Source organism: Elephas maximus, chromosome 16 (assembly GCF_024166365.1).
Source record: "Elephas maximus indicus isolate mEleMax1 chromosome 16, mEleMax1 primary haplotype, whole genome shotgun sequence".
Taxonomy (NCBI): domain Eukaryota; kingdom Metazoa; phylum Chordata; class Mammalia; order Proboscidea; family Elephantidae; genus Elephas; species Elephas maximus.
In genome coordinates, this window is record NC_064834.1 from 1,064,365 (window position 1) to 1,083,957 (window position 19,593).

At 40.4% G+C, this 19,593-nt stretch overlaps 1 protein-coding gene across 1 annotated transcript in view; it reads right to left on the reverse strand.

Annotated features, from left to right (window-relative positions):
- The window catches only part of PTPN20 (protein tyrosine phosphatase non-receptor type 20), a 103,867-nt gene extending 84,584 nt beyond the window's left edge, over positions 1–19,283 (reverse strand). The window contains exon 1 of the mRNA XM_049856023.1: positions 19,160–19,283. Coding sequence (XP_049711980.1) covers positions 19,160–19,283 — 124 coding nt within the window. The remainder of the gene's footprint in view (positions 1–19,159) is intronic.
- Positions 19,284–19,593: the final 310 nt, after the last annotated feature.

Here is a 19,593-nt window from a genome sequence, read left to right on the forward strand (position 1 = left end):
TGGCAAGTTTGATTATAATATGTCTTGGTCACTTTCTTTTAACATCTACCTTATGTGTAGTTCAATGAGCATCTTGGATAAATATCATCTCATCTTTCTCAATATCAGGGAAGTTTTCTGCCAACAAATCTTCAACAATTCTCTCCGTATTTTCTGTTATCCCTCCCTGTTCTGGTACTCCAATCACTCGTAGGTTATTTCTCTTTATAGAGTCCCACATGATTCTTAAGGTTTCTTCGTTTTTTAATTCTTTTATCTGATTTCTCTTTGAATATATCAGTGCTGAGTGATTTATCTTCAAGTTCAGAAATTCTGCCTTCCACTCGCTCAAATCTGCTTGTCTTTCTATCGAGTTGTCTACTTCTGCAATTTTATTGTTAATCTTCTGAATTTCTGATTGCCTTCTGTCTATGGATTTTTCCAGCTTATTAAATTTTTCATTATGCTCATGCATAATCTTTTTAATTTTTTCAATTGCTTTATCTGTGTGTTCCTTGGCTTCTTCTGCGTATTGCCTCATTTCCTTCCTGATGACTTGAAGGGTTCTGTATGTTAATCTTCTGTCTACTGCCTCTGGTAATTCCAGGAATGCACTTTCATCTAGAAGATCCCTGGATTCTTTTTTTTTTTTTTTTTTTTGAGAGCTTGTTGAGGTGATCATGGTCTGTTTTTTTATGTGACTTGATATTGACTATTGTCTCCTAGCCATCTGTAAATTATTGTATTAATTTATTTTATGTTTGCTTACTGTGTCATTTTTTTTTTTTTTACTGTGTCATAGCTTCTTACTTTGTTTTATTTTGATATGCACAAATAGGTTGTTTGCGTGAACTAGCTTGATTATTTTCAGCTTTGGAACTCTGACGTCCTGTCCCCAGGTGGCTAGAGCTGTTATCAGGTATATCAGTCTAGGAGTCCATTCACTTTTCTTGTATGAATTCAGCTCAGGTGTCCAGGTAGCTGATCACCAACTGTGTGGTACAGGCTCTGTTCTACAGTCTTAGAGGGGCAGGGGTGATTGGTGTAGGTACCTCTATCTGGTTGCAGCAGGGGGTCACACTCTGAACAAGGCAAGTGGCTGAGAATCGTCCCCCATGTGTCTCTGAGGAAATTGTCCTTGTTCCCTACAGTGTACAGGTGGGTGGGTTCTGCAGATGGACCATGAACACCCAATGTTTTTGGTTGTAAGGACTGGGAGGTACCAGGTATCCCTGGACCCCTGTCACAGGTGTCTGGGTGACCTGAGTGGAGCTACGAGTCCTTAGGCTACTGATGTGGGTAGGTGAGGACACTGTTTCATAGGCAAAGCGATGTCAAACATCAAACACCCACCTCTCCACCACACAGCTGAAATGGTTGGAGTCTGCCAACAAGGGCCTATTCTCCTGAAATAGGCCCACACAGATCCATGCTGCAGAGAAAGGTACTCAAAGTCCACGGACCGTTTATGTCTGGACAGGAGCTGCTTCTGTCCTGAGCTCCCCCAGTTAGGGGAGCTAGCAAATTATCTTTTCCCCAAGTGCAAATTTATTCATTCTCCAAGGCCAGGAGGATGGCTCTAGGCACTCAAAAGGGCCTATCTCAGGCCCAGGCAAGTCAGCGGCTGATGCCACTTGGGGGGGGGTGCGCAGTAAAATATACACAAGCACTTAGCTTTTTCTGAGAGCACCATTCTCTTCTGGATCCAGAGGTGTCAGTAGGCTGTGTGGCTGGCTGCTTCTCCCTGAGGAAACTGCAGCCCAACACTACTAGTACCAGCCTACCGTTGCCGCTCTCGGGAATGGTACCTGAGGGCTCCCCATGATTCAAGTCCAGTAACTTCTCTCCACTTCTGAACCGTCTCTTCCTCCCACTGCCACTCAGTTCATTTTCTAAGCTTGCCTTTGATGTTCAGGGCTCCTAGCTTGTCATGAATATATTCATTTCACTTGTTTTTTCGGGTCTTTGTTGTAAAGATGGCTTGTCGGAAGCATCTGTCTATTCCGCCATCTGGGCTCCGCCTCCCATACTGATCATCTTTGATCCCCAAAAGAAAAACCCTACAGTTTCTCTTTTTGTTCTAGCCCAACTAGGAAAAAAGCTGAGAGAATTCAGAAAGAGTTAAAAAGAAAATGTAGAATGACTGTATTGGACACTGTCATTGATCTTACAACACTGATCTATTCTGATGGTTAGTTAAGGGCAGTCGTGATTACTTCATAAAAATTCCTGCTGTCAGTGAATAATTCAGCCAACAGGCAAGTAATTTCAGTCAGTTATCAAGGAAAAGTTTATTCATAGCTTATGAAGAGCAAAAGCAAGCCTCTCTTTACACTCCCATTTCCCTGCCCAGACATAAGGAAGCATAAGGCCATGATTACCACTAGAAGGCCACTTATGATCATAAAATGAAGAGCTAAGCATTGCTGTTGTCATGTACCCTCAAGTCAATTCTGACTCACAGCAGCACTATGTACAACACAACAAAACATTGACCAGTCCTGAGCCATCCTCACAATAATAGCTATGTTTGAGCCCACTGTTGCAGTCTACTGTGTCAATCCACCTTGTTGAGGGTCATCCTCTTTTTCATTATTTTCTCCATTTGTTATGCTGTTGCTTATTGGTCCAGTTGTGAGGATTTTTGTTTTATGTGGAGGTACAGTCCATACCAAAGGCTGTAGTCTTTGATCTTCATCAGTAAGTGCTTCAAGTTCTCTTCACTTTCAGCAAGCAAGGTTGTGTCATCTGCATATTGCAGGTTGTTAATGAGTCTTCCTCCAATCCTGATGCTGAATTCTACTTCATATAGTCCAGCTTCTCAGATTATTTGCTCAGCATACAGACTGAATAGGTATGGTGAAAGGATACAACCCTGAAACACACCATTCCTGACTTTAAACCATGCAGTATCTCCTCGCTCTGTTCAAATGAATGCTTCTTGATCTATGTACAGGTTCCAAATGAGCACAATTAAGTGTTCTGGAAACCCCATTCTTCACAATGTTATCCATAATTTGTTATAATCCATATAGTCAAATGCCATTGCATACACAATCAAATATAGGTAAACATCTTTCTAATATTCTCTGCTTTCAGCCTAGATCCATCTGGCATTAGCAGTGATATCCCTGGTTTCACATCCTCTTCTGAGTCCAGCTTCAATTTCTGGCAGTTTCCTGTCAATGTACTGCTGCAACCACTTTTGAATGATTTTCAGTAAAATGTTACTTGCATGTGATATTAATGACATTGTTCTATGATTTCCACTTTCTCTTGGATCACCTTTCTTTGGAATGGGCACAATATGGATCTCTTCAAATTAGTTGGCCAGGAAGCTATCTTTCAAATTTCCTGACATAGATGAGTGGCATCTCCAGTACTGTGTCCATTTGTTGAAACATCTCAACTGGTATTCAATCAATTCCTTGAGCCTTGTTTTTCGCCATTCCCTTCAGAGCAGTTTGGACTTCTTCAGTACCATCGGTTCTTCATCATATCCTACCTCCTGAAATGGTTGAACATTGATCAATTCTTTTCGGTACAGTGACCCTGTGTATTCCTTCCACTGTCTTTTGATGCTTCTTTTGTCGTTCAATATTTTCTCCATAGAATCCTTCATTACTGCAACTCAAAGCTTGGATTTTACTTCAGTTCTTTCCGCTTGAGAAATGCCAAGCATGTTCTTCCCTTTTGGTTTTCTAACTCCAGGTCTTTGCACATGTCACTATAATACTTTGTCTTCTCTAGTCGCCCTTTAAAATCTTCTGTTCAGCTTTTACTTCATCATTTCTTCCTTTTGCTTTAGCTACTCAATGTTCAAGAGCAAGTTTCAAAGCCTATTCTGACATCCATTTTGGTCTTTTCTTTCTCTCCCGTCTTTTTAATGACCTCTTGTTTTCTTCATGTATAATGTCCTTGATGTCATTCCACAACTCCTCTGGTCTCTGGCCATTAGTGTTCAATGTGTCAAATCTATTCTTGAGATGGTCTCTAAATTCAGGTGGGATATACTCAAGGTCGTATTTTGGCTTTTGTGGACTTGCTCTAATTTTCTTCAGCTTCAACTTGAACTTGCATGTGAGCAATTGATGGTCTGTTTCCACAGATGTAGTCAATTTGATTTCCATCTGGTGAGGTCCACGTTTGTAGTCACAATTTGTTGTTGAAAAAAGGTATTTGCAATGAAGTCGTTCGTCTTACAAAATTTTATCATGCAATCTCCTGCATTGTTTCTATCACCAAGGCCATATTTTCCAACTACCAATCCTTCTTCTGTTTCCAACTTTCACATTCCAATCACCAGTAATTATCAATGAATCTCGACTGCATGTTTGATCAGTTTCAGACTGCAGAAGTTGATAAAAAAAAAAAAACTTCAATTTCCTCATCTTTGGCCTTTGTGTTGGTGTATAAATTTGAATAACATTCACAGTAACTGGTATGGATATTGCTCTATCACTGACTGTATTGTACTTCAGAATAGTTCCTGAAATGTTCTTTTTGACAATGAATGCAATGCCACTTCTCTTCAATTTGCCATTCCTGGCATAACTGACCGTATGATTGCCTGATTCCAAATCACCATTACCAGTCATTTCAGCTCATTAATGCCTAGGGTATCATTGTTTATGAGTTCCATTTCATTTTTTACGATTTTCTGTTTCCCTAGATTCCTACCTCGTACATCCCTAGTTCTGATTATTAATGGATATTTGCAGCTTTTTCTTCTCATTGTGAGTCATGCCACTTCAGCAAATCAAGGTCCCGAAAGCTTTACTCCATCCACGTCATTAAGGTCAACTCCACTTTGAGGAGGCAGCTCTTCCCCGTTTTTAGTGTCTTCCAACCTGTGGGGCTCAATTTCCCGAATTACACCCGACAAAAGTTTCACTGCTATTCATAAGGTTTTCGCTGGTCAATTTTTTTGAAAAGTAGACCGCCAGGTCCTTCTTCTAGTCTATCTTAGTCTGGAAGCTCTGCTGAAACCTATCTACCATGAGCGACCCTGCTGGTATTTTAAATAACAGTGGCATAGCTTCCAGCATCTCAGCAACGCACAAGCCACCACAGTATGACAAACTGACAAACTGAATGAGCTGAGTTTAGCAAATATGAAAGATGCATAAAGAACATATGTTCTTCTTTTTAAAAATTTTTATTGTGCATTAGGTGGAAGTTTACAGAGCAATTTAATTTTCCATCCAATAGTTTGTACAAAAATTGTTCCATGACATTGGTTGAATTCCCACAATGTGTCAGCACTTTCCCCATATCTGCACTATGTTGCCTATTTCCTTTCGTCCTGCCTCTCTACCCTTTCCTGCCTTCTCATCTTTGTTTTTGTTCACACGTTGACCTTTGATCTCATATAATTGACTGTTCTAAGGAGTATGTTCGTCTCGAGTCTGATTATTTTGCGGGGCTGTCTATAGTTTGGCCGAAAGGTGGACATCAAGAATTCTCCCATTTGAGTTCAGAAGGGTGTCTTAGGGCCATAGCCTCGGGATTTCCTCAAGTCTCTGTCAGGAGAGCAAATCTGGTCTTTTTTGTGAATTTGATTGTTTCTTCTACAATTTTTCTCCCACTCTGGGACCATATGTTGTGATTCCAGTCAGAGCAGTTTGTAATGGTAGTCGGACAGCAGCTAGTTCTTCTGGTCTCAGGGTCTTGTAGGCTGTGGTTCATGTTGTCCATTAGTCCTTTCAACTTACTGCTCCCTTGAGTCTTTGGTGTTTTCACTCTCCCTTGCCCCAGATGGTTAAGAGGCCAATAGTTGTATCTTAGATGGTCATTCACAAGCTTTTAAGACCTCAGATGTTACTCACCAAAGTAGGATGCAGAACTTTATGAACTGTTTTGTACCAACTGACGGTGATGTCCCCTGAGTCTATGGTCCTTCAACTTCGAGCCAAGGAACTTCATCCTGCAAGGTGTTTGCTTATGTCTAAGAAGTTGTCCTGACTGCAGCCCAAGCATGCTCTATTGTGTATGTTGACATGAAAGAAGCACCTACAGCTATGTATGTAGAAATATCCGTAACCGAACCTGTATCTATAGGTGGATGTGTTCCCTTAAACCCTCCCACACCTCTTGGCAAACCTATTTACCTGTGTATCAATTCGAAAATTATTGTTTGTTAATGCTATCGTTGCAGGATTTTCTAGGCTATACTAATTGCCATTGTTGGTCTTTGTTCTTGCACTCCTCTCAGTGTCCTCACTTGTTGGGTCATGTTTTGCTAACATCCCCCATATTGTGTGTTGCCCTTCCCTTCACCAATATTAACATGTGTCGTCTATCTATTTGGTAATTTCTCCTCCATTCCCAGCAACCATCAAAGAATTTTTTTCTTTTTCTGTGTGTAAACCTTTTCTTCTTTCTTTGTAATAGTGGTCTCATACAGTATTTGTCCTTTTGTGATTGATTTCACTCAGTATAATGTCCTCCAAATTCATCCATGTTGAGAGATGTTTCATAGATTCATCATTATTCTTTACTGCTGTGTAATACTCCATTCTGTGTACGTACCAAAGTTCGTTTATCCACTCATCTCTTCATGGGAACTGAGGTTATTTCCATCTTTTTGCTATTGTGAATAATGCTGCAATGAACATGAATGCACAAATGTCTATTTGTGTCATGCCTCTTATTTCTTTAGGGAATATACCTAGACGTGGGATTGCTGGATCATACGGTATTTTTATTTCTACCTTTTCTAAGGATGCACCATACCATTTTGCATAGTGGTTATACAGTTTTAAATTCCCACCAGCAGTATATAAGAGTTCCAATCGCCCCACAACCTCTCCAACATTTGTTATTTCCTATCTTTTTGATTAGCACCAATAATGTTGGGGTAAGATCGTATCTCATTGTACTTTTGATTTACATCTCTCTCTTTTTTTAATGGCTAAACTATTTAGTTTTAATGGCTAATGATCTCAAGCATATCTTCATGTATTTGTTAACCCCTGAATGTCTACTTCTTCATATCCTCTGCCCATTTTTTAATTGGATTTTTGTTTTTTTGTTATTGAGATGTTGAACTTTTCTATAATTTTCCATAAATTTTAGAGATTAGACCTTATCAGATATGTCGCGGCCAAAATCTTTTTCCCAGTCTGTACATTCTCTTTTTACTCTTTTGGAGAAGTCTTTTGATGAGTGTACATGTTTAATTTTTAGGAGGTCCCATTTATATAGTTCATCTTCTGCTGTTTGTACATTTTTACATACATTTGGTATTCTATTTATGCCATATATTGGGGACCCTAGTGTGGTCCCTATTTTTTCTATGGTCTTTATATTTATAGTTTTAGGTTTTATTTTTAGGTCTTTACTTTGAGCTAGTGTTTGTGTAGGGTGTGAGGTATGGGCCCTGTTACTTTTTTTTTTTTTTACAAATGGACGTCCAGTTTTGCTAGCGTCATTGTTAATGAGACTGCCTTTTCTCCATTTAATGGACTTTGGCCCTTTGTCAAAGATCAGCTGTCCATAGGTGGATCGATTTATGTCTAGGTTCTCAATTCTGTTCCATTGGGCTATATGCCTGTTGTTGTACCAGCACCAGGCTATTTTGACTATCAAAGCTGTATAGCAGATTCTGAGATTAGTTAGTGTGAGGCCTCCTACTTTGCTCTTCTTCTTCAGAAATGATTTACTTATCTGGGGTCTCTTTCCTTTCCATATAAAGTTGATGATTAGTTTCTCCATCTCGCTGTTGGAATTTGGATCGGGGTTGCATTATATCTATAGATCACTGTCACTGATTGGATTGTGTTCCTCCCAAAATATCTGTTGACTTGATTAGGTATTTGTATGATTGTCTACCATTTTGTCATCCTATGTCCTATGTGTTGTAAATCCTAATCTCTGTCTGTGGTTAATGAAGAAAGATTGATTATGTTAACAAGGACTAGGGTGAGATGTAACACTCTTGCTCAGGTCACATTCCTGATCCAATATTAAGGAAGTTTCCCTGGGGTGTGGCCTGTGCCACCTTTTATCTTATAAGAGATAAAAGGAAAGGGAAGCGAGCAGAGAGTAGCAGACTTCATACCACCAAGAAAGCAATGCTGGAGCAGAGCATGCATTTTGGACATGAGGTCCCTGCACTGATAAGCTCCTTTCTCCTGAGGAAGATTGATGACAAGGACCTTCCTCCAGAGCTGACAGAAAGAGAGAAAGCCTTTCCCTGAAGTTACACCATGAATTTGGGTTTGTAGCCTACTAGATTGTGAGAGAATACATTTCTCTTTGTTAAAACCATTCATTTATGGAATTTCTGTTAGAGCAGTACTAAATAACTAAGAAAACAATCGCTTTGGATAGCATTGACATTTTCACAATATTAAGCCTTCCTATGCATGAGCATGGTATGTTCTTCCATTTATGTAGGTCTCTTTTTTGTTTCTTACAGTAATGTTCTCTAGTTTCCTTTCTATAGGTTTTTTACCTTCTTAGATTTATTCCTAAGTATTTTATCATTTGGGGGGCTACTGTAAATGGTATCTTTTTTCCTGATTTCCTTTTCAAAGTTCTCTGTTGGTATAGAGGAAGCCAACTTATTTTTGTATGGTGATTGTGTATCCTGCTACTTTGTCAAATCCTTCTATTAGCTCCAATAGCTTTCCTGTGGAATCTTTGCTATTTTCTATGTACAGGATCATATCAACTGCAAATACGGAGAGTTTTACTTTTCCTTACCAATTTGAATGCCCTTTATATCTTTTCCTTGCCTAGCTAGGACTTCTAGTACAATATATAACAAGAGTGATGATCCTTGCCTGGTTCCCATTCTCAAGTGGAATGCTTTCAGTCTCTCTTCATTGAAAATAATGTTAATTTTCTATGAATAACCCTTATTGTGTTAAAGAATTTCCCTTCTATTCCTATTTTGCTGAGAGTTTTCATCAGGAATGGGCATTTGGACTTTATCATATGCCTTTTCTTCATCCATTGAGATGATCATATAATTCTTTTGTTTCATTTATGTGGTGGGTTACATTGATACATTTTTAAATGGTGAACCATCGCTGCATATGTAGTATGAATCCCATTTGGTCACGATGTATTATTTTCTTTGTATGCTGTTGAACTCCATTGGCTAGAGTTTTGTTGAGAAGTTTTGTGCCTATATTCCTGAGGGATATTAGTCTGTAATTTTCTTTTTTTTGTGGTGTGTTTGCCTGACTTTGGTATCAGGGTTATGCTGACTTTATAGGATGAAATCAGGGGTATTACTTCCTTTTCTATGCAGTGAAGGAGTTTCAGTAGTATTGGTGTGAGCTCTTCTCTGAATGTTTGGTATAATCCGTCAGAGAAGATGTCCAAACCAGGGCTCTTTTTGTTGCTGTTGGGAGCTTTTTTAAATTACTTCTTCAATCTCTTCTTTTCTTATGGGTCTGTTCAGTTTTTCTAACTCAGTTTGTGTTAGTTTGGATAGGCTGTGTGTTTCCAGAAATTTGTCCATTTCCCCTTGGTTTTCAAATTTGTTGAGCACAATTTTTTATAGTATTGTTATAATCTTTTTCATTTCAGTTGGTTCTGTTGTAATGTCACCCCTCTCATTTCTTGTTTGGGTTATTTGCTTCCTCTCATGCTTTTCTTTTGTCAGTTCGGCCAATGGTTTGCTAATTTTGTTGACCTTCTGAAAGAACCAACTTCTGATTCTGTTGATTCTTTCTATTGTTTTTCTGTTCTTTATTTATTTCTGCTCTAATATTTATTATTTCCTTTCTTCTGTTGACTGTAGACTTCTTTTCCTGCTCACTTGCTCTTTGTTCCAGTCACAGGGTTAATGTTTTTATTTTGGCCCTTTCTTCTTTTCTGATGTGTGTGTTTATTGCTATAAACTGACTTCTGAGCACTGCTTTTACTGGGTACCAAAGGTTTTGTTATGATGTGTTTTCATTCCCATTTGACTCTAGGAATTTTTTTTTATTATTATTATGTCTTTGATTTCTTCTATTACCCAGTGGTTTTTAAGCAAGGTGTTATTCAGTATCCATGTATTTGATTTTTTTCCTTACTTTCCACGTTATTGAATTTTACTTTTACGGCATTTTGAAGAAAACGCTTTGTATTATTTCGATGTTTTGGATTTTGTTAAGACTTGCTTTGTGGCTTAAAATGTGGTCTATTCTGGAGAATGCTCTATGTGCATTGCAAAAGAATTTATACCTTGCTGCTGTTGGGTGCAGTGTTCTGTATATGGTTCTATGAGGTCCAGCCGGTTGACTGTGGCATTTAGATCTTCTGTATATTCGTTCAGTTTCTTTCTAGATGTTCTGTCCTTCACCAAAAGTGGTGTGTTCAAATCTCCTACTATTATCGAAGAACTGTCTGTTTCTCTTTTCAATGCTGCTAGAGTTCGTTTTATGTATTTTGGAGCCCTGTAATTGGGGCACATAAATATTTATTATGGTTAGATTCTCCTGGTAGATTGACCCTTTAATCATTACATAATGTCTTTCTTTATCTTTTATGGTGGATTTTGCCTTAAAGTCTATTTTATCAAGATTAATATTGTTACTCCTGCTCTCTTTAGGTTATTGTTTGTTTGATATGTATTTTTCCATCCTTTGAGATTTAGTTTATGTCTTTATGTCTGAGGTGTGTCTCCTGTAGACAGCATATTGATGAGTTATGCTTTTTGATACATTCTGCCACTCTCTGTCTCATTTTTGGTTCATTTTACATTCAGGGTAATTATTGATTGGTACGAGTTTACTACTGTCATTTTGTTGTCCGTATTCTGTGGTGTCCCTCCAGTTTGTCATACTGTGGGGGCTTCCTTGTTGCTGTGATGCTGGATGCTATGCCACCGGTATTCAAACGCCAGCAGGACCACCCATGGCAGACAAGTTTCAGCTGAGCTTCCAGGCTAAGACAGACTAGGAAGAAGGACCCAGCAGTCTACTTCTGAAAAGACTTAGCCAGTGAAAAGCTTATGAATAGCAGCAGAACGTTGTCTGATATAGTGCTGGAAGATGAGACACCTAGGTTGGAAGGCACTCAAAAGACGACTGGGAAAGAGCTGTCTCCTCAAAGTTGAGTCAACCTTAATGACGTGGACAGAGTAAAGCTTTCAGGACCTTCATCTGCTGATGTGACACAACTCAAAATGAGAAGAAGGAGCTGCGAACATCCGTTAATAATTGGAACATGGAATGTAAGAAGCAAGAATCTAGGAAAATTGGAAATCATCAAAAATGAAATGGAACACATAAACATTCATATCCTAGGTATTAGTAAGCTGAAATGGACAGGTATTGGCCATTTTGAATCAGACAATCATATAATCTACTATGCCTGGAATGACAACTTGAAGAGGAATGTTGCATTCACCATCAAAAAGAACATTTCAAGGTCTATCGTGAAGTACAATGCTGTCAGTAACAGAATAATATCCATACAAATACAAGGAAGACCAGTGAATACGACTATTACTCAAATTTATGTGCCAACCACTAAGGCCAAAAATGAAGAAATTGAAGATTTTTAGCAGCTTCTGCAGTCTGAAATTGATCAAACATGCAATCAGGATGCATTGATAATTACTGGTGATTGGAATACTGAAGTTGTAAGCAAAGAAGACAGATCAGTAGTTGGAAAATATGGCCTTGGTGACAGAAACAATGCCAGAGACAGAATGATAGAATTTTGCAAGACCAACGACTTCTTCATTGCAAATACATTTTTTCACCAACTATAGTTTCTGCATAAACAGCAACTATACATATGGACCTCACCAGGCAGAATACACAGGAATCAAATCGACTACATCTACGGAAAGAGATGATGGAAAAGTTCAACATCTTCAGTCAGAACAAGCTAGGGGTCGACTGTGGAACAGACCATCAATTGCTCCTTTGCAAGTTCAAGTTAAACCTAAAGAAAATCAGAGCAAGTCCACAAGAGCCAAAATACGACCTTGAATATACTCCACCTGAATTTAGAGACCATCTCAAGAACAGATTTGACATGTTGAACAGTAAGTACCAAAGACCAGACAAATTGGGGAATAACATCAAGGGCATCATACATGAAGAAAGCAAGAAGTCGCTGAAAAGACAGGAAAGAAATAAAAGACCAAGATGGATATCTGAGGAGATTCTGAAACTTGCTCTTGAACAACCAGAATGCTCCTTAGAAGCAAGGACGGCGAGACTGCGTCTTACATACTTTGGACATGTTGTCATGACGGATCAGTCCCTGGAGAAGGACATCATGCTCAGTAAAGTACAGGGTCCATAGAAAAGAGAAAGACTCTCAATGAAATGGATTGATACAGTGGCTGCAACAATGGGCTTAAGCATAACAACAATTCTAATGATGGCACAGGACTGGCCAGTGTTTCATTTTGTGGTACCTAGGGTTGCCATGAGTCAGAACCAATTCGATGGCACCTAACACAACAACAACATTCTGTGGTACTGTTGGTTTCTTTATTTCAATTAATTTTCTGTGCTGAGTTCTTTTTGTTTGTGGATTTTCTTTTCAGTTCTTTTGTTGTTGATTTTGTTTTTACTGAGTCTTCAAGTCTTTCTTTTTTTATTTTGATGAGTAGGTTTGTAAACTTTCTTTGTGGTTACCTTGAAATTTACCTTTATATTTCTGTATTTAAACCATTCTTTTATTTCTTGATATCGCCTTGACTTCCTCTCCATATGAAAGTTCTATAACTATACCAATAATTCCCCCTTTTTTGTTTTCACGTTGTTCGTTTACAGATTCACGTCTCTGGTTCTCTGTTTTCAGGTTTTTAACTTTTATTTTATTTCTGAGAATTCTTTATCTGGGTTGGTATCTGGCTGATATTGACCTGTTTTGCCACCTCAGGTTGTTGTGTGATGTTGTTGGTTCTCCATCTGAAGGAATCCCTTTAATATTTCTTGAAAGTTTGGTCTGGTTTTTACAAATTTCCTTAATTTCTGTTTATCTGGAATGGTCCTAATTTCGCCCTCATATTTGAGCGATAATTTTGCTCAATACATAATTCTTGGCAATTTTTTTTCTTTCAAGGTTTTATATATATCATCTTATTGCTTTCATGCCTGCATGGTTTCTTCCAAGTAATCAGAGTTTAGTCTTATTGATTCTCCTCTGTAGGTGACTTTTAGTTTTTCCTGAGCTAATCTCAGGATTTTTTGTCTTTGTTTTTGACAAGTTTGATTATGATATATGTCTTGGTGACTTTCTTTTGGGGTCTATTATGTATGGAGTTCACTGAGGTTCATCGATGGATACCACCTCATCTTTCATGATACTAGGGAAATTTATTGCCAATAAATCTTCGACAACTCTGTCTTTTCCATTGCATCTCCCTGTTCTGGAACTTTGATCACGCACAATTGTTCCTCTTGATAGTGCCCCACATAATTCTTAGGCTCTCTTCATTTTTCTTCAATCTTTTTTCTGATTTTTCCTCAAACAAACTGGTGTTATGGGATTTGTCTCCAAATTTGCTGATTCTGTCTTCCATTGTTTAATTCTGCTCATATATCCTCTATTATCTATCTATGAAATTTTATCGTTAACTTTTTGGATTTCTAGTTGTTGCTTTTATGTTTTCTGTCTATTTATTTTGTGTTTTGTTCTTGTATTGTTTTCCTGAATTCTTATACTGCTTTGTCTGTTTATCTTGATGTTGTCTATGTTTTCCTTGGTTTTATCTGTGCCTTCCTGATCTCTTTATCTCTTGAAGAGCCCTGTATGTTTGTCTTTGAACTCCTTTCAGGTAGTTCCATTACCATTTCTTCCTCCAGAAGGTTTTCTAGTTCCTTATTTTCTAGTCACTTGCTGGAGCCATCTTGTCCTGCTGCTTTATGTGACTTGGTATTGTCTGTTGTCATCAAGGAATCAAGAAGTTATATTATTTACATGTTGTATGTTTGTTTCCTGCATTCTGAATTTTTGTTTTGTTTTGATATGACCGAGCAGGCTGGGTGTGTGTGCTACTCTGGTCACTAATCTGGCCGCATTGAAGCTCTCACCTCTTATCTCCAGGTGGGTGGAGCAGCAACTGGATGTGTGAGTGCGAGTCTCTGCTGGTCTTGCAGGGCTGCTGAGGATGCAGCTGGTGTTTCTGATGAGGTGATGTATATGTCCAGCCAGTCACATAGCTGTGGGTGCAGGGACTGTTTTGTCTGAACTCTGCTGATTGCCAGGTGGTCATGGTGAGGGTGTCTGGGTTGTTCATCACTGGGTGGGTTGTACAGAAATTCTTACTGACAGTCCCGGGCTGGCAGGGCTGCATGTGGGTGGTTCAGAGTGGGCACAAGCCTCCAGGTGTGGGGGGGGGAGTGGAGGGGGAGAGTCAAGGGGGATGTCACCTGTCCATAGGTGTTCAGTTGTAGGGTGTGTCCCTCTATGCTAGAGTACATCATGGGGGGGTTGTGCAGCTGGTCCTCGGGACTCTGGTGCATGTGGCCATAGGGAACAGAAGGCACTGCCACTCCTCAGGTCCCTGGCGTGAGTAGCTGGTGGCAATAGGAGGCACCTCCAGTCCTTGGGCCCTGATGTGGATGGCTGGAGGGAGTGGGAGGCACCACTAGCCCTCAGGCCCCAACTTGGGCAGCTGGAGGGAGTGGGGGACATTGTCAGTCCTCAGGCTCCCTGGAATGGGTGCTTGGATGGAGTTGGGAGGCACCTCTGATGCTCAGGCCCCCAACAAGGGTGATCAAAGGGAGTAGCAGACACCACTCGTCTTCAGGCCCTTGATGCAGGTGGCTGGAGAGAGTGGGAGACACTGCCAGCCCTCAGGGCACTGGCACACATGGCCAGAGGGAGTAGGAAGCATCAGCAGCCCTCAGACCCCTGGCACAGGTGGATGGAGGGAACTGGAGGTGGTGCAAATCTGTGGGCCCCTGACCTGACTGGTTGAGCAAAGGGGTGGATGCCTGCAGTCCACGGGCTCCAGGCTTAGGGGTCAGGGCAGTTGTAGAAACCCCTGGGCTGCGATTGTGTGAGAGGAAGAAGGGTTTACAAGGAGGGTGGGGAGCCCCACAGGCCAAGGGGTCCGGAATGGGGGACTGATGCGGGTACGGTGGGTAAGGTGCATGCACTTAACTTTTGAAAGGCAAGAACCACTCCTGCCAGGCTCTGGACATGAGTGCAGAGTTACTCTTGCTTGGCTGTACCATGGATAGAGGTTTCAGGTAAGAACATGGCTTATTGTTTCTCAATATTACTGCACTATGCAGGTTTGGCTAGGAGGGTGCTGGCAATCCACAATTCTCCGTATTTGCTGTTTTTATACTATCTGTTCTCCACCTGGCACTTCGTCTGATTCTTTAGCCTTGTCTTTGATGCTCAGTGTTCCAAAGTCGTCATCTATATCTGATACACTTGTTTTCTCGGGTCTTGGTTGGAAAAGGAAAGTTATAAAGCATCTGACTACTCTGCCATCTTGAACTGCCTCAGAACCTATGTTCTTGATGGCTTTACTGAGCAGCTGATCATATTGAACCTGGAACCCTTCCCATCTCTGCACTACCATTATGGGAGAAAATATGCTTCTTTACTGTGTGTCACTTTGATTTTGGTTTCTTTTTCTTGCAGTCTGGTCTAAGAATTCCAGTCAAGGTGCACAGTTCAGGCTTCAGCTATACACACACGTACATGTTGCCCTTGAGTCAATTCCAACTCATAGCAACTCTATATGACAGAGGAGAACTTCCCCTTAGGGTTTCCAAGGAGTGGCTGGTGGATTCAAGCTGCTGACATTTTGGTTAGCAGCTGAGCTCTTAACCACTGAGCCAGGAGGGCTCCAGTTGCAGATAATGGAAATAATCCTAGCCAGTTACACAGTGTGATGGTTAAGGTTGTGTATCAATTTGGCTGGGCCAGGATTCTCAGTGGTTTGGGAGTTACGATGTAGTTTGGCAGTCATCTAATGATGCAGTCACCTCCATGGTGATATCTGATATAATGTGATCACCTCCACAATGGGATTATGTGGTGAGTAGCCACTCAGTTGAAAGGGAGTTTCCCGTGGACTTTCTCACAAAGCTTGCTGGCTTTTGCTATGCTCTGGATCCTGCATTAGGGTCTTTGGCATCCGACCTTCAGTTGGGACTTGGGCTGGCAGCCTGCCATCTTACCTACTGATCTTGGATTTATCAGCCTTCACAGCCATGAGCCAGCAGCTCACCATATGCCCTGTGGATCTTGGGTTCATCAGCCCTGCAGCTGCATGAGTCAGGAGAAGCCTGACCTTTGACGTCTGACCCACGGACTTGAGACGTGCCATCCCCTACAACTGAGTGAGCCATTTCCTTCCAATAAACCTCTTTTTCTCTCTCTAAATACATATACATATATATGTATACATATATAAATATGTACATGTACATGTATACACACAGGTATATACACGCTTTACTGGTTTTGCTTCTCTAGAGAACCCAGCCTAAGACACAAAGAAAGTGGTTTTATCTATCTACTTAGTGCTGACAACCTCACTGGACAAGCTTGAAGACAGAATGCTTCGGCCAATCATAATCCAAGAACAACACCAAGAATGCAAAGAAAAGTGTTACCTTTGCCATGATGAGGAAGCTGAGGAAGCTGGAGACCACTATTCTAACTGCTGGATCCTGGGTCAAACCACCTTAGCAACAATGGAGGAATTAGAAAGCCACCACCACAACTGTTGGCTCTAGTAATACACCACCTTAGTTTGGAGCACTAGGATGCTATGCCTGCTATGATCTGTACCAGCAAAATGGATGCCTCTCTACATTTAAGTAAAACCCAAATTAGCTACCAGGAAGTCTGGAAAACATAACTTTTAGTTTTCCAGGCTAGGCCATACAGGAAGGCATACTAAGAGAAGGGTGGGATTGATGCTGAGTAACCTGATCTATAATATTTGCCACACAAGACTTCATTCAGATCCTTTAAGCTTTCTGCTGCTTTTCCTAAACCCCTTGAACACACTCATCAGTGTCCTCAGGCAAAATTTATCCCTCCAAATGTAGTTTAAGAATGGAATATAATTACATTTCAATTAAATGAGAATGGAAGTCATGAAGAATTCCTTTATGGTCAATCATAAAAATCAAAGGGATGGAAGTGCTATTCATGTTAATGAAGAAGATGGAAATAAAATATGAGATACAGAAAAAAACAAGTAATGGAATATAATATGCAAAAAAAATTATTAAATCAATTTTCAAATGGAGCACAACTGAATGCACCGTCTGTTTTAAATAAAAGTTTCAAAGCAGTTTTAAAAAAAGATGATTAAAAAATAAAAATAATTTAAAAAATAATAGAGATAAAAAATATTCTCTGAATCCAGGAAACACATTCAGATCCAAACATACATGATTATAGAGCTAATAATTAAGCCAAAACCGCAAGAAACAAAGCAGAGAGTAAAAACGGAACTTACTGATGTAGGACAAGTCATGTGTACATCAATTAATGAAAAGCAGAAAAGGCAAAAAAACAATTAAAAGATAATGTATATGTGGACTTCATCAGAGGCTCAAGAGAAAAACTAGAGACAGGGTGAAGAACTGGAGAAGTCCTTCCTCATCGTGCAAGCTTAGGGAGGGAAGAAGTAGCTTCTGCAGAAAAGGCATAAAGTTTTACCCCAATCCTATCCCTTGATCTCATAGCTGGGGAAAGGGCATCAAACCCTGCTACCCTCAAGACACAGGTTAAGAACCACTAATAATGGGAGTAGATGGGAGAGGAAACTTTCCTGGGACCAGGGCATGAGATAACTCCTACACTTAAGAAAGGACAGGATAACTGAAAAGATACCACCTCTGAGAACCAGGGACACTGTACCAGCCTAAGACTGAGGCTGAACAAAGGCAACAAACAATACCCCTTCCCCCTCCAACCAGGTTAGCAAGCAACAGAATTACAAGTAAAAGTGCTCTACTGCTATGGAATGGACAGGGGCATGGAAAGAAACCTCTGAGGTGCAAGTGCAATGGAAAGACCTAAATCAAAGGGTAGAGAAGACACTGAGCAAAACCCTCTGGCAGGCCATTCTGTATTCTAAGCACAAAGTAACACTACAGCAATATGAACCTGATGGTACACTAAGAATAACCACTGCAACATCAAAACCCACACTCAGCTCAATTCCCTACTAAACTGATTCAACTCCTCATGCTAATGGCCTACCAAAGGGAGAGGCATCTCCACTCCAGTTAACCTTGGTATTTAAAACACAAGATACCCAGCTTTGGCAAAAAGTTATATGGTGCGCACGCATGCACACACACACACACACACACACACACAACTGTCAAGGGACAAAGCAATCAAGAGAACCAGGCAGCATAATGACACAAATGCTATAACTATTAGACAATACATTTAAAATAACTATGGTAATATATTAAGGCTTTAATAGACAATGTAGACAACATGCACAAGCAAATCAGTAATTTCATCAGAAGCACAAAAATTCTAAGAAAGAATCACATGGGAATGCTGACAATGAAAAATAACAGAAATGGCTCACTGGTAGTCTTGACACATTCAAAAAAAGAAATGGTAAACTTAAAAACAGGTCAATAGAAATTACTTAAATGGGAACACAAAGAAAAAAGTTTGAAGAAAAACAAACAGGAGAGAACATCCAAGAGCTACGAGCCATTATCAAGCAGAATACCATATCTATAACTGGTATCCTAAAATGGCAAGGAAGAGTTGAAAGGCATCAAGCCTCACATCCAAAAGCTCATTAGAAACAATACAATCCAGAAGTAAACGGTGTGACATCTTTAAAGGACTCAAAGAAAAAAAAAATCAACCCAGAATTCTAGGACCAATAAAAACATCCTTGAAAAAATGAGGGAGAGATGTGGAGTAAACATGGCACTATAATCAGAAGCACCACCCCATTCCTTCACAGCAAAGGCCCAAAAAACTAAGTAAAACACAGACGTCAGCCTGGAATCCTAAGCATCAAATGAAGAGCTAAAGAATTCAACCAAGCACCGAATTGAATAAGAAACTGACAGAGAACAGACAGCGAGGAAAGACATGTAAGGAGGCCCCCTATCAGCCCACGCAGCATGGACTGACCACCTTGTACGCCTGTCAGAGATCCCCAGGCAGGGAGTACGGGAAAGCAGCTTCATAGAGCTTCCAGCAGGAGACTGAGCACGTGGTAACCACGGATATACACTTTCCCACCCCCCACCCTTCTTCCCCCTGCTCACCATCCGCTGCTTCCCAGCAGGGCAAGCGACCACAGCCTGGGAGGTGCCAGCTCCATGCTGCTTTGGAGTCGCCCCACCCACATCGGCCAGCTCTTTCACGGCCATTTTGTTTTTGATTTCAATTAGTTTCTTGCCTGCTTCTTACCTCCTCCCCCTCCTTTCGCTTGAACACCTGGCTCCATGTGCCATCTTTGTTTCTTTTTCACAGGCTGTAAAGCACGACTGGGCTGGCGAACTGCTTCCCTGCGTGACCATCCTTGTGTGATCCCCAGTGCCATTTGTTGTTTTGTTTTGTTTTCATTCGTCTGTTTCTTTTCTTTTTGTGGCATGGGAGCTCCATTCTACCTGGGCTGTACTGCACGCATTGGGAGCCACTTCCCTGGTCTAAGCAGCTGCACCAGTGGCATCCTTGGGG